General features: G+C 45.8%; 1 protein-coding gene across 1 annotated transcript in view; it reads left to right on the forward strand.

Moving 5' to 3' along the window:
- Nucleotides 1-11,019, forward strand: part of HS3ST4 (heparan sulfate-glucosamine 3-sulfotransferase 4) — a 497,281-nt gene extending 486,262 nt beyond the window's left edge. Inside the window, exon 2 of the mRNA XM_024985282.2 lies at nt 8,978-11,019. Coding sequence (XP_024841050.1) covers nt 8,978-9,614 — 637 coding nt within the window. The 3' untranslated portion in view covers nt 9,615-11,019. The remainder of the gene's footprint in view (nt 1-8,977) is intronic.
- The last annotated feature ends 1,178 nt before the right edge of the window (nt 11,020-12,197 follow it).

A 12,197-nucleotide genomic window follows, 5' to 3' on the forward strand; every position in this document is an offset into this window, starting at 1 on the left:
AAGAGAGGGAGGGCCATCACAGGGTATGTGATCCGATTGTGCACAATTCTCTGATTGATGGTAAAGTATCAGCCAATCAGATGGTGGCATCACAGGCGTTAACGTTACCAGGGCTTAGGCTCTGAGAAGCCAGGGGGGCTGTGTGCTCATGGTTATCTAGTACTGATAACTAGATAACTAGTATTGATAGTTAACATCTAATTTGGTGGGAGTTTTAGCATCTGTAAAACAACTCAGGAAATGTGCATCAGTTACTATTATCTAGGGACTTCAGAGAGGAGCTAAAACAAAGGATATGAGGAGGGTCTGTCCTGGGAAAGGTCTGCTCTGTCACAGTAAGTGAATCCAGATTCGGTTCATCTGGAGTCTGTGCTTTTTAAGCACCAGGCTGTGGAGCCCAGTGTCTGAAAGTGCTTGGAGACCTCGATCTGGTGTCAGAATTTGAACTCTCAGCCTCCAAACAGCACATACAGTAAATGGCATCTGATAACTACTGTGGGATCTCTGTTGTTAAAGCTGTTGTCCCAGATGGTGACCTGCATCCAGATGGGGTTTGTGCCCAGCCCAGTGCCCCCACCAGCAGAGCGGAGGTGGGGGAGCTTGGAGAGCGTGTTGGCTCGTGTCTCATAAACATTTGGGGCTGTGAGAGCAACTGCGTGATCTTGCGGGATGATTCTCGGCTTCAGGATGGTGTGTTGATGCCGATGTCACGGCTGCTCTGGGCACCCCAGATACTGTTAACAAGCCTTTCCAAGCACAGATGCAGTGTTTCCTCACCATATGGTCCATGCTGCAGTGCAGGGTGCCTCAGACGGGAGATGATGTGGAATTCAGAAATCCTGAACCCCATGCACCAGAAACCTACTTAGAGGAGCCCTCCAAACTGCCCCAGTTCTCCTGACTTCCAAGGATCATGTTTCCATTTGTATGTCATTCATTCATTTGTCCAACAACCACACATCATTATGGGGCAGCTTCCATGCAGTAGGGACTGTGTCAAGCACGGGGGATACACAGGTGAGTGAAACATTGCCCAAGTCTTCCAGAAACTGAGCTTAGCCACGGGGGCCATGGGAACCAACCATATTAGGATGTTTGTTGTTCAGTTGCTTAGTCGTGTCTGACTCTTTTGGGACCGCTGGGGCTGTAGTCCACCATGCTCCTCTGTCCCTGGGATTTTCCAGGCAAGAATACTAGAGTGGGTTGCCATTTCCTTCTCTCATTATTACATTATCCTAACCATATGATGACATTATTTTAAGCTGTGTAACACAGGAAGTTATCAGGGACCCTGGGAATTCAAAGGAGTTGAAAATCTTGGTGATGGAGTTAAAATTTATTTTTGCACATCAGTGTCTAAGCATTTTTTCTATTCAGGTGTGTGCTTAGTCACTCAGTCATGTCCGACTCTTTGTGAGTCTTTTGAACTGTAGCTTATGAGGCTTCTCTGTCCATGGAATTCTTCAGGCTAGAATCCTGGAGTGGGTTGCCATTTCCTCCTCCAGTAGATCTTCCTGACTCAGGGATCAAACCTGTGTCTCCTGTGTCTCTTCAGAAGGACTCCCCAGATAGGCAAAGGTCATGACCCACCTTCTCCTAGTGAAGGTGAAGAGACTCTGACATCCCTTCACCCTGCTTTTCTGGCAAGTGGATTGTGAACACGTGATGTAAATGTCCACCTCCAACTGGAACCTCCCTTGAATTTCAGGCTCTCGTATCCACTCCTCCATGTGAGTATCTCAGATTACAAGTCCAAAACCAGACTTGGTTTCTTCCCCTGAAACTGGCTTCTTTTCCAGTGTTCTCCACTTTGATAAACTACTAGTTAATCATCAGCTCAGGCCAACAGTCTTGGAGTCTTCTATGACACTCTCGCTTCACACACATCCCACCCATCCTAAAGGACTGTTGGCCCTACTTTTTAAAGACATCCCAACTCTGAACGCTACTTCCCAGGTTGCCCTCTCTACCTGCATCCCTGTACCCTCAACTCCGACCTGCCTTCCAGCAATGGCCTCTTAGCAGGCAGTCTTCCTTCTGCTCTTGCCACATACCTGTGTGTTCTCAGCAAAGCAGCTGGAGAAAGATCTCTGAAAATGTAAAGCTTATGTTCTCCTCTTTCATGTTCTCCAGTGGTTTCTCATCACATATGGAATAAAACCAAGTGTCTTGCCGGTGGCCCATAAGAACCAGCACCCCCAAACCTCATGGTCTTTTCCTCCACACCCCCTGACCTTTTCCTTACTTCCTTAGCTTTGCTCACTCCCCTCTGGCATGACTGGTCACCTCCCCATTCCTCAAGCACATAAAGATGTGAGAGCATGGGCATGGTGAAATGTCAGATCCAGTCAAAAAGAACTTACTTAATACCAGGAGAGAGAAGGAAAGTTGGGATGAAAAATTCCTGAGAAGGTAGAAGGAGATAATATTCAAAGCCCATGTGGGGAGGGGTTGGTCTTACATGTTAGAGAGCTGTCTCCTGTAGTTGTTTTTTTATTTTTATTTTTTTAGGAAGAGGGAGGCTCTATTTCTAGATATAGAAATAGCTGGTATCTAGAAATACCTAGATAGATAGACAGACAGACAGATATCAAGAAATATCTAGCTATTTCTATGTAAAGAAATTGCTGCTGAATTAAGGACCCAGGTGAGTAGATTGGTGAGGAGATAAGGGCTGAGAATTGGTGAGATTAGGGCAGCAAAACCTATCACAACAAAGCCTTAGAACAGGAGCCTAATGGCTTACTCATCTATTCACTCAACAGATATTTACCGAGCACCTGCTATTTGCCAGGAGCTGGGGGTAGATGTTTGCTTGGCCATTAGCTTAGGAGCCAAGAATAAGCTCACCCAGTGAGACTTTGAAAAAGTATCTTCAGGTTCTGAGTCCGGTTCCTTCTTTGTAAAAGTGAAAAGTAATAATACCTGCTCTTTTGATCAAAATAGTTATTTATGTGATACTATAGAGAACCCTCCTTTCATCGGAGGTAGCAGTTATACTGGAAGCTCTGTGGGGGGAAAGGACCTTGTCTGTTGTCTTCACTAGTATATTGCCATTTATGGATGTGAGCATTTATGGAATGAATGAATGAATATAACTGATTCAAAATCTTTTTTGGAAAGGGGGGACTGCTACTTCATTGATTTTGAGCATCTACTGGATACTTTGTTACTGGCAACAATTCCAGTATATCTCACACAACAATAGTTGTATCTTTTTTTTTTTTTAATTGGAGTATAATTTCTTTACAACACTGTTAGCTTCTGAAGTGAATCAGCTACAAGTATACGTATATCCCCTCCCTCTTGGACCTTCCTCCCACCCCCATCTCACCCCTCTAGGGTCATCACAGAGCACTGAGCTGAGCTGCCTGTGCTGTATAGCTGCTTCCCACTAGCTAGCTATTTTACACATAACAGTGTATATACGTCAATTCCCATCTCCCAATTCATCCCACCTTCCCCTCCCCCCACCCCGTGTCCATATATCAGTCCTCTGTGTCTGTGTCACTATTTCTGCCCTGGAAATAGGTTCATCTGTACCATTTTTCTAGATTCCACAAATGAGACGGTTTTCCCATATGTGCCCCAAATGCAGGAACTCTCAAATGCCGGGTGGTATCTATCTGTAACATAACAATCGAAGCCATTTAGGCATCTCTGTTCCCCACTACTCTCTCTGTTGCCTTCTCTAGCCCCCTCCTCTCATGGCTGTTTCCATGGATCACTGAGCTAGGCACACACTTACTTCCCTATATACACACTGGCTTGAAAAATAAAAGTCGCTCAGTTGTGTCCAACTCTTTTCAACCCCATGGACTGTAGCCTGCCAGGCTCCTCTGTCCGTGGAATTCTCTAGGCAAGAATACTAGAGTGGGTTGCCACACCCTCCTCCAGGGGATCTTTTCAACCCAGGGATCGAACCCAGGTCTCCCGCTTTGCAGGCAGATTCTTTACCGTCTCAGCCATAAGGACTGGATACCGTTTTTTTGCATTGATCACTGAACTAGGCACACACTTACTCCCCTATATACATTGGCTTACAGGCTGGATACCATTTATCTCAGATGCTTCAGATAAAAAACTCAGGATCCACAAAGATCTTGACAGACTGCAGCAATTAGCTGAAGTGAAGGAGATGAATTTGAACGAGGTCAGTGTAAAGATAAACACTGAGCTCTAAGAAGTCAACAGCAGAGACCGGATGAGAAGAAAACCCTAGAAGCTAAAAAAAAAAAAAAAAAAATGCAACAAAATAAAAGAGCAATGTATATATACTGAGGGGCAAAATTCTGAAAAGGCCATGTATTAAAAATATCTATCTTTAGTATTTTTTGCATCAACATTTATTTAGTATTTTTATACTATGACATGAGTTTCATAATAAAATAAGAGAATCTAATTGGAATAAAAGTGGGATATCAGTATATTCCTTCACCTCCAGCTAAACTAATAGCAGCTCCCCTGATCATGAAGTATGGTGATATGGGCTTGAATCAGAATATTCTTTTTTATTTTTCTACATCAATTCCTTAGTTTTCATGTTGTTCAACTTTTCCATTTGGTTAAACATAAATATTTTCTCCTTATTCTTCTCTAATAATTGCTGTCCCAATGATTGTGCACCCCTGGCTTAAGCTTTTAAAATTCTGGCATTCGTTGGACACTATTCAAAGTGATTCACCTGTATTATCTTCTCTACAATCCTATAAGAGAGGGACTTTCATTAACCCTGGGCTTCCCTGGTGGCTCGGACAGTAAAGACTCTGCCTGCAATGCAGGAGATCCAAGTTCACTCCTTAGGTCAGGATGATTCCACTGGAGAAGGGAATGGCTACCCACTCCAGTATTCTTGCCTGGAGAATTCCATGGACAGAGGAGCATGGGGGGCTACCGTCCATGGAGTCACAAAGAGTCAGTCACGAGTGAGTGACTAACACTTTCACTTATTAACTCTATTTTTTGGATGAGAAAATGGAGAGTCAGAGTGGTTTGTGAAAGTGAAAGTGGCTCAGTTGTATTTGACTCTTTGCAACCCCAGGGACTATACAGTTCATGGAATTCTCCAGGCCAGAATACTGGAGTGGGTAGCCTTTCCCTTCTCCAGGGGATCTTCCCAACCCAGGGGTCAAACCCAAGTCTCCTTCATTGTAGGCAGATTCTTTACCAGCTGAGCCACAAGGGAAGCCCAAGAATACTGGTTGGTTTAGTCACTTCATCAAGGTGATAAGGGTAGTCAGAACTCTGAAATCAGACAATTGACTCCCCCAAAACTATGTTCCTTAGCACTGCCCCTCCAAGCAACATAATTAAATCTGACGAAAACCAAAGAGGCACACAAATGTGACGACGTTCAAAATACTGGGGAGATGATGTCTGTTCGAGATGAGTATGATTACTTATGGCCAGAGCTATTGCTTTGATCTGAAAACTGCTCACTGCCCAATCATTATACCCAAACGACGTCAAACTCCATGTGAATATCTCTGCATTAGACAAGAGGCACATTCCTCTTGCCTAATAAAAGTGCTTGCCGAGAAAGCTCAAAACCCAGTAGCAATTAATTATTGACAGAGCATGTGAATTAGAGATAAAAGAAAAGTCATTCTTTCTCCACACAGGCGATAGTAAATAAATTTAATTATGGTAGGGAAGCTGAGGGATCTTCGTCTGTATTAAGTTTTATTAGCTGAGACATTTAAAAGCGTGTCATCATAACAAAGAGGTCTTGTGTAATCCTAAATGTACCACTTTGGTGCAAGGCTCAGGAGTGAACAGACTTAATGGAGTACATGGTGGCAGATGCCCTGCTGTACTAACAGGTATGCAACGGGTTTATCGTCAATTAACTTTGGTCCACATATGCCTGCAGCAAATTGACTGTATAATAGGATCTTGAGCCTCATTTTCTCACTGATAGACTGGCCACGTTGGTATTGGAGGACCAATAGCATCAAACTCCTTTAGTCCCTTGAAGCTCTCAAATAAGACAAGACCACTCCAAAGGTGAACAGGGATGGAGGGATGGATTTGAGAAGCAACCCTGGGAAGGAAACCAAGAGATATGGAACCTGGTGTGGGATCTATCGGGCTTCCCCAGTGGCTCAGTGGTAAAGAATCCACCTGCAATGCAGGAAACACAGGAGATGTGCGTTCGATCCCTGGGTTGGAAATATCCCCTGGAGGAGGCCATGGCAACCCACTCCAGTATTCTTGCCTGGAGAATCCCATGGACAGAGGGGACTGATGGGCTACAGTCCAGTGGGTCACAAAGAGTCAGACACAACTGCAGTGACTGAGCACACACATGTGGGACCTATCATGGCCTTACTGACCAAACTTGGGAGCCAAGAAGGAAGAAATCCCATGTATGAAACCAGATCTGTGCTAGATGTTGTCACACTGTAGGTCACACTATTGATATATGTCATTCATTTCATTCTCAGCTGAACTTGAGGTAAGTTTCAGAATTTTGAAGATGAAGATAATAAGGCTCAGGGATGTGATTCAACTTGCTGAAGTCACAAAACCTGCTTGATTCCCTGTCCTTGGGCTTCCTTTTCCTCATTTGCATAAAGACGCCTTTGGACTAGATTGGACAATTGTGTGTTTAGTTGCTCAGCCATATACGACTCACTTGCTACCCCATGGACTCCCCATCAGGCTCCTCTGTCCATGGGATTTCCCAAGCAAGAATACTCAAGTGGGTTGCCATTTCCTTCTCCAGGGAATCTTCCCAACCCAGGGATTGAACTCGAGTCTCCTGCATTTCAGGCAGATTCTTTACCACTGAACCACCACGGAAACCCTTTGACTAGGTTTGTTGTTGTTCAGTCACTCGGTCATATCCGACTCTTTGCAACCCCATGGACTACAGCACACCAGGCTTCCCTGTCCTTCACCATTTCCTGGAGCTTGCTCAAACTCATGTCCATTGAGTCAGCGATACCATCCAACCATCTCATCCTCTATTGTCCCCTTCTCCTCCTGCCTTCTATCTTTCCCAGCATCAAGGTCTTTTCCAGTGAGTCCACTCTTCACATCAGGTGGCCAAAGTATTGGAGCTTCAGCTTCAGCATCAGTCCTTCAAGTGAATATTCAGGGTTGATTTCCTTTAGGATTGACTGGTTTGATCTCCTTGCAGTCCAAGGGACTCTCAAGAGTCTCCAACACCACAGTTCGAAAGCACCAATTCTTTGGTGCCCAGCCTTCCTTATAGTCCAACTCTCACATCCATACGTGCTGCTGCTGCTAAGTCACTTCAGTCATGTCTGACTCTGTGCGACCCCATAGACAGCAGCCCACCAGGCTCTCCTGTCTCTGGGATCCTCCAGGCAAGAACACTGGAGTGGGTTGCCATTTCCTTCTCCAATGCATGAAAGTGAAAAGTGAAAGTGAAGTCGCTTAGTCGTGTCTGACACTTAGCGACCCCATGGACTGCAGCCCACCAGGCTCCTCCATCCATGGGATTTTCCAGGCAAGAGTACTGGAGTGGGGTGCCATCCCATAGCTTTGACTAGATGGGCCCTTTTAATCTAGATTCAGTTCAGCTCAGTTCAGTCGCTCAGTTGTGTCCGACTCTTCGAGACCCCATGAATCGCAGCATGCCAGGCCTCCCTGTCCATCACCAACTCCCGGAGTTCACTCAGACTCGTGTCCATAGAGTCAGTGATGCCATCCAGCCATCTCATCCTCTGTCATCCCCTTCTCCTCCTGCCCTCAATCTTTCCCAGCATCAGAGTCTTTTCCATGAGTCAGCTCTTCGCATCAGGTGGCCAAAGTATTGGAGTTTCAGCTTCAACATCAGTCCTTCCAATGAACAGTAGGGTGGTACTGGACACTATTTCAAAGCCTTTTACATTTATTTAATCTGCAGGTGGCCAGGGGTCAGCAAATGATATCTTAAAGGACCAGTTAGAAAATATGTTCAGATTTGCATGTGATATGGTCTCTGTTTGCAGTTATTCAACTCTGCCGATGTAGATGCAAAAAGCAGCCACAGACTTTACAGAAAGGAATGAATGGCCATGTTCCAATGACAATTTATTTATAAGCATTGAAATGTGAACCTACAATTTTCTTGTGCCACAAAATGTTAGTCTTATTATTTTTGTTTTTCCCCCTTCCGAACTACAGTCCATGGGGTCACAAAGAGTAGGATATGACTGAGTGACTTTCACTTTCACTTCACTTTAAAGATGAGAAGTCATTCTTACCTGTGGGCCATACAAAAACAGGAGGCATATAGTAGTTTGCCCACCCTTAGGCTAGATCACCTTTGAGGTCTTGCTGAGCTCAAACACTTTCTGAAAGCCACTACAACAATCTATCCTTGATTTATTAAGCTTTTACACATGCCAGCTTCTGTGCTAAATGCTTTAAAAGCATTATCTCCTTTAATCCTTTTACAACCATGTGAAGTAGGTGCTATCATTATCTTTATTTCAGAGATTATAAAACTAATACACAGAGAAATTGAGAGTCCAACTAGGTTAAACATAACTGGCAAGAGATAGAGCTGCAATTTAAACGCCAGGTGTATAACATTCCCAAGAATGAATGCACACGCTTTTTGCTGCCTTTTATGAAAATACTTTAATCAGAACTATAGTGGGACATATAGTCTAAAAAGGGCTTCACTGGTGGCTCAGATGGTAAAGAATCTGCCTGCAGTATAGAAGACCCATCTTCAATTTCTAGGGCAGAAAGATCTCCTGAAGAAGGGAATGGCTACCCACTCCAATATTTTTGCCTGGAGAATTCCATGGGTAGAGGAGCTCGGGGGTCTATAGTCCATGGGGTCGCAAAGAGTTGGACATGACTGAGCAAATAACACGTCTAAAAAGAACTTCCAAGTGTATATGAATTTTATTTGGTAGTTCTCCCCACTGAGCTGTTTATATCATATGTTTCATGGGACAAGTTCAGTTATTTCTGAATAGGAATAACCACTCTCTTGTTTTCCTCCTTCTTCTAGAAATGTGATGCCCAAGACTTTGGATGGGCAGTTAACCATGGAGAAGACGCCAAGTTACTTTGTGACAAACGAGGCTCCCAAGCGCATCCACTCCATGGCCAAGGACATCAAACTCATCGTGGTGGTGAGGAACCCTGTGACCAGGGCCATCTCTGACTACACCCAGACCCTGTCAAAGAAACCCGAGATCCCCACCTTCGAGGTGCTGGCCTTCAAAAATCGGACCCTAGGGCTGATCGACGCCTCCTGGAGTGCCATTCGAATAGGGATCTATGCTCTGCATCTGGAAAACTGGCTCCAGTATTTCCCCCTCTCTCAGATCCTCTTCGTCAGCGGTGAGCGACTCATAGTGGACCCCGCCGGGGAAATGGCCAAAGTACAGGATTTTCTAGGCCTCAAGCGTGTTGTGACTGAGAAACATTTCTATTTCAACAAAACCAAGGGGTTCCCTTGCTTAAAGAAGCCAGAAGACAGCAGTGCCCCCAGGTGCTTAGGCAAGAGCAAGGGTCGGACTCATCCTCGCATTGACCCGGATGTGATCCACAGACTGCGGAAGTTCTACAAACCCTTCAACATGATGTTTTACCAAATGACTGGTCAAGATTTCCAGTGGGAACAGGAAGAGGGTGACAAATGAGGCTCGCAATGTGGCGGCAAGGCTGGCGAGTTGCTAGGGAGGCTCCTGACCCAAGTCCTGAATCCCCCAGGGTCTGCAGCCTCAGCCTTGATGGGGTGCCGAGTAGATCTCCTCCTTTGTCCAGTCAGGATTGCTTCCAACGCTGTTGGCTTAGGCAGAGAGATGGATCCCCTGGCATGAGCATAGGGTACCAGGCCTGCCTGGGTAGCAGCATCTGGTTGACCAGGTGGCCACCAGAATCCACTGCTAATTCTTGTCTTCTGCTGGTTAATCTAGTCTGAAGACAGGATAAATAGCGGTCAAGGTCAGAGACAGTGCCATGAATGTTTGTTTAAATGATAAGAAAGAAGGGAAGGTCTACTTTGGGCAGGGGCCTCTCACTTTAATTTGAGAAGCCTGAGTTCTAGCCCCACATCTGGCAAAGGCCCCTGCTCGATCAACCTCTGCTTTGGCATTTCGCCAGAATACTAATTGTGGCTGATTGCTCCAGGACTCCTAGGGAGCAAGACCCTCCCTCTTAAGGTGTCTCAAGCCTTCTCCTTAAGGTCTCATCCCACAACCTTTGACTTCCTCACTCCTCATCTGATGAAGGCAGAGGCATGCACGTTCCTCACCAAAAAAAAAAAAAGCTGACATCCCTGGAAGCCTTCCTTCTAAGAGCCTTCAAAGGGCAGTTGGGTCCCTCTCTTCATGAGTATCCTGGGTGGTAAAGAAGCTTAGCCTAGGCCCTCCTTAGAATCAGGCTCACAGGACTGCTCTTAGAGCAAGGGAGTGGCAGCTGAGCCCAGAGCTCTGAGGTTGGGAAAGATGAATGCCATCTCTGGGAGTGAAAAAAGAAAACCAGTCTTCTTGGTGGGAGGTCTCCATCTCTGAGACCCTCAGCAGCATGGATCTGAGATGAGCTATTGGAGGGGCTCTGTCCTTTAGGGTCCCCAGTGGGGCAGGGCCCAGAGAGCTGGCATGTCTTTTGTTATTAATAACCTTTAGCAACCCAACCCACAGGGGGTTGATCACCATCTCTCTCTTTGTCCCACCATCTCCCCTTCGTGGTCATCTCATGCTTCGTTTGCTCGATTCAGAGATGGCACATATTGGGGCAGCAACAAGCAGACTGACTCCCTTTGTCAGACCCAGTGTCAGGGGGTGGGGGAGGGTAAGGGCTGCCTGCGGACACCCCCATCAAGGGCTGCTGCATCAGATGTCCCTTCGCATTAGTTTGATTCCATTAAAATGCAGCATTTGACATAAAACACTCTTCACAGATCTCCAGAACCAGGAACTGTTCTAGCAAAATTGGAAATATGTATGAGTGGGGGGAGGGAGTGAAATCTGTTCAACTGTTATTAAACTGTCATTTCTCCCGCTAACTGAAAACTGTGTTGTTATAAAGCTTAATGCAATCTGATTGATGGATTTTGATGGTGTGTTTGTATTGATTACCTCCATTCCCACCTCCACCCCCCTGAATTCTGGGAGTATCCCTTCTCTGGGATAGCCAGGACGACCCAGGTTATCCACTGTGCCAGGGAATTCTATCTGCAGGGCAGGATGATTCTTGAAACAGCACAAAGGAAGCAGTTCCTATAAAGGGTGCGGTGTCCTCCCCTCTTAACCCATCCTGCCAAGGAACAGACTGATGTGCAAGATTCAGAAACAATCTGACAATTTTTTTCCAGATTAAAACAATAGTTATTGAGTTGAAGGCAGCATATATCCCTTTACTACCAAAGTAAAAAAGGGTTTCCCTGATGGCTCAGCGGTAAAGAATCTGCCTGCCATGCCGGAGAGGCAGGTTCCATCCCTGGGTCAGGAAGATGCCCTGGAGAAGAGAATGGCTACCCACTCAAGTATTCTTGCCTGAAAAATTCTATGGACAGAGAAGCCCAGTGGGCTACAGTCCATGGGATCACAAGAGTCAGACATGACTTAGTGACTAAACCACCAAAGTAAACGAAGATACAAATAAAACTGTGCCACACGTACACATTCACACCTGTTTGAAAGAAGACAGGGCCTGCTTGATCAGAAGAATGTAGTGTGGGATGACTGATTTGGAGCCCTGTTTTATGAGCAAGGGCTTCCCGGGTGGCTCAGATAGTAAAGAAGCTGCCTGCAATGCAGGAGATGCAGTTTCCAGTCCCTGGGTCAGGAAGATCCCCCTGCAGTAGGGAATGGCAACCCACTCCAGTATTCTTGCCTGGAGAATTCCATGCACAGAGGAGCCTGGTGGGCGACAGTCCATGGGGTTGCAAAGAGTCCAACACAACTAAGTAACTAACGTCATAAGCAAAGCAAGGAGTGGCTCTGATTATGTATTAGAGGCAGCTGTGGGGGGTATTTTCAAGCTACAACGTCCTAAGGTGCACTGCAGAATTTTTAAAGGGTTGGAATCTCTCGGGTGGGGCCCAGACATCTACCCTTCCAAAACTAGTGTTATGAAGCTGGGATGGAGAATGAGGGAAGTCTCACGTGTGTATTTCTTCGTCCCTCTCATCCTCCTTCCTCCCCTGCGTTCATGCCTTTGCGGGGATCACTTCTGAATGAGGTGGTCCCTAGGATTGATGCCTTCCTTGGAGGACTAGG

The sequence above is a fragment of the Bos taurus genome, chromosome 25, assembly GCF_002263795.3.
Source record: "Bos taurus isolate L1 Dominette 01449 registration number 42190680 breed Hereford chromosome 25, ARS-UCD2.0, whole genome shotgun sequence".
Classification (NCBI taxonomy): Eukaryota; Metazoa; Chordata; class Mammalia; order Artiodactyla; family Bovidae; genus Bos; species Bos taurus.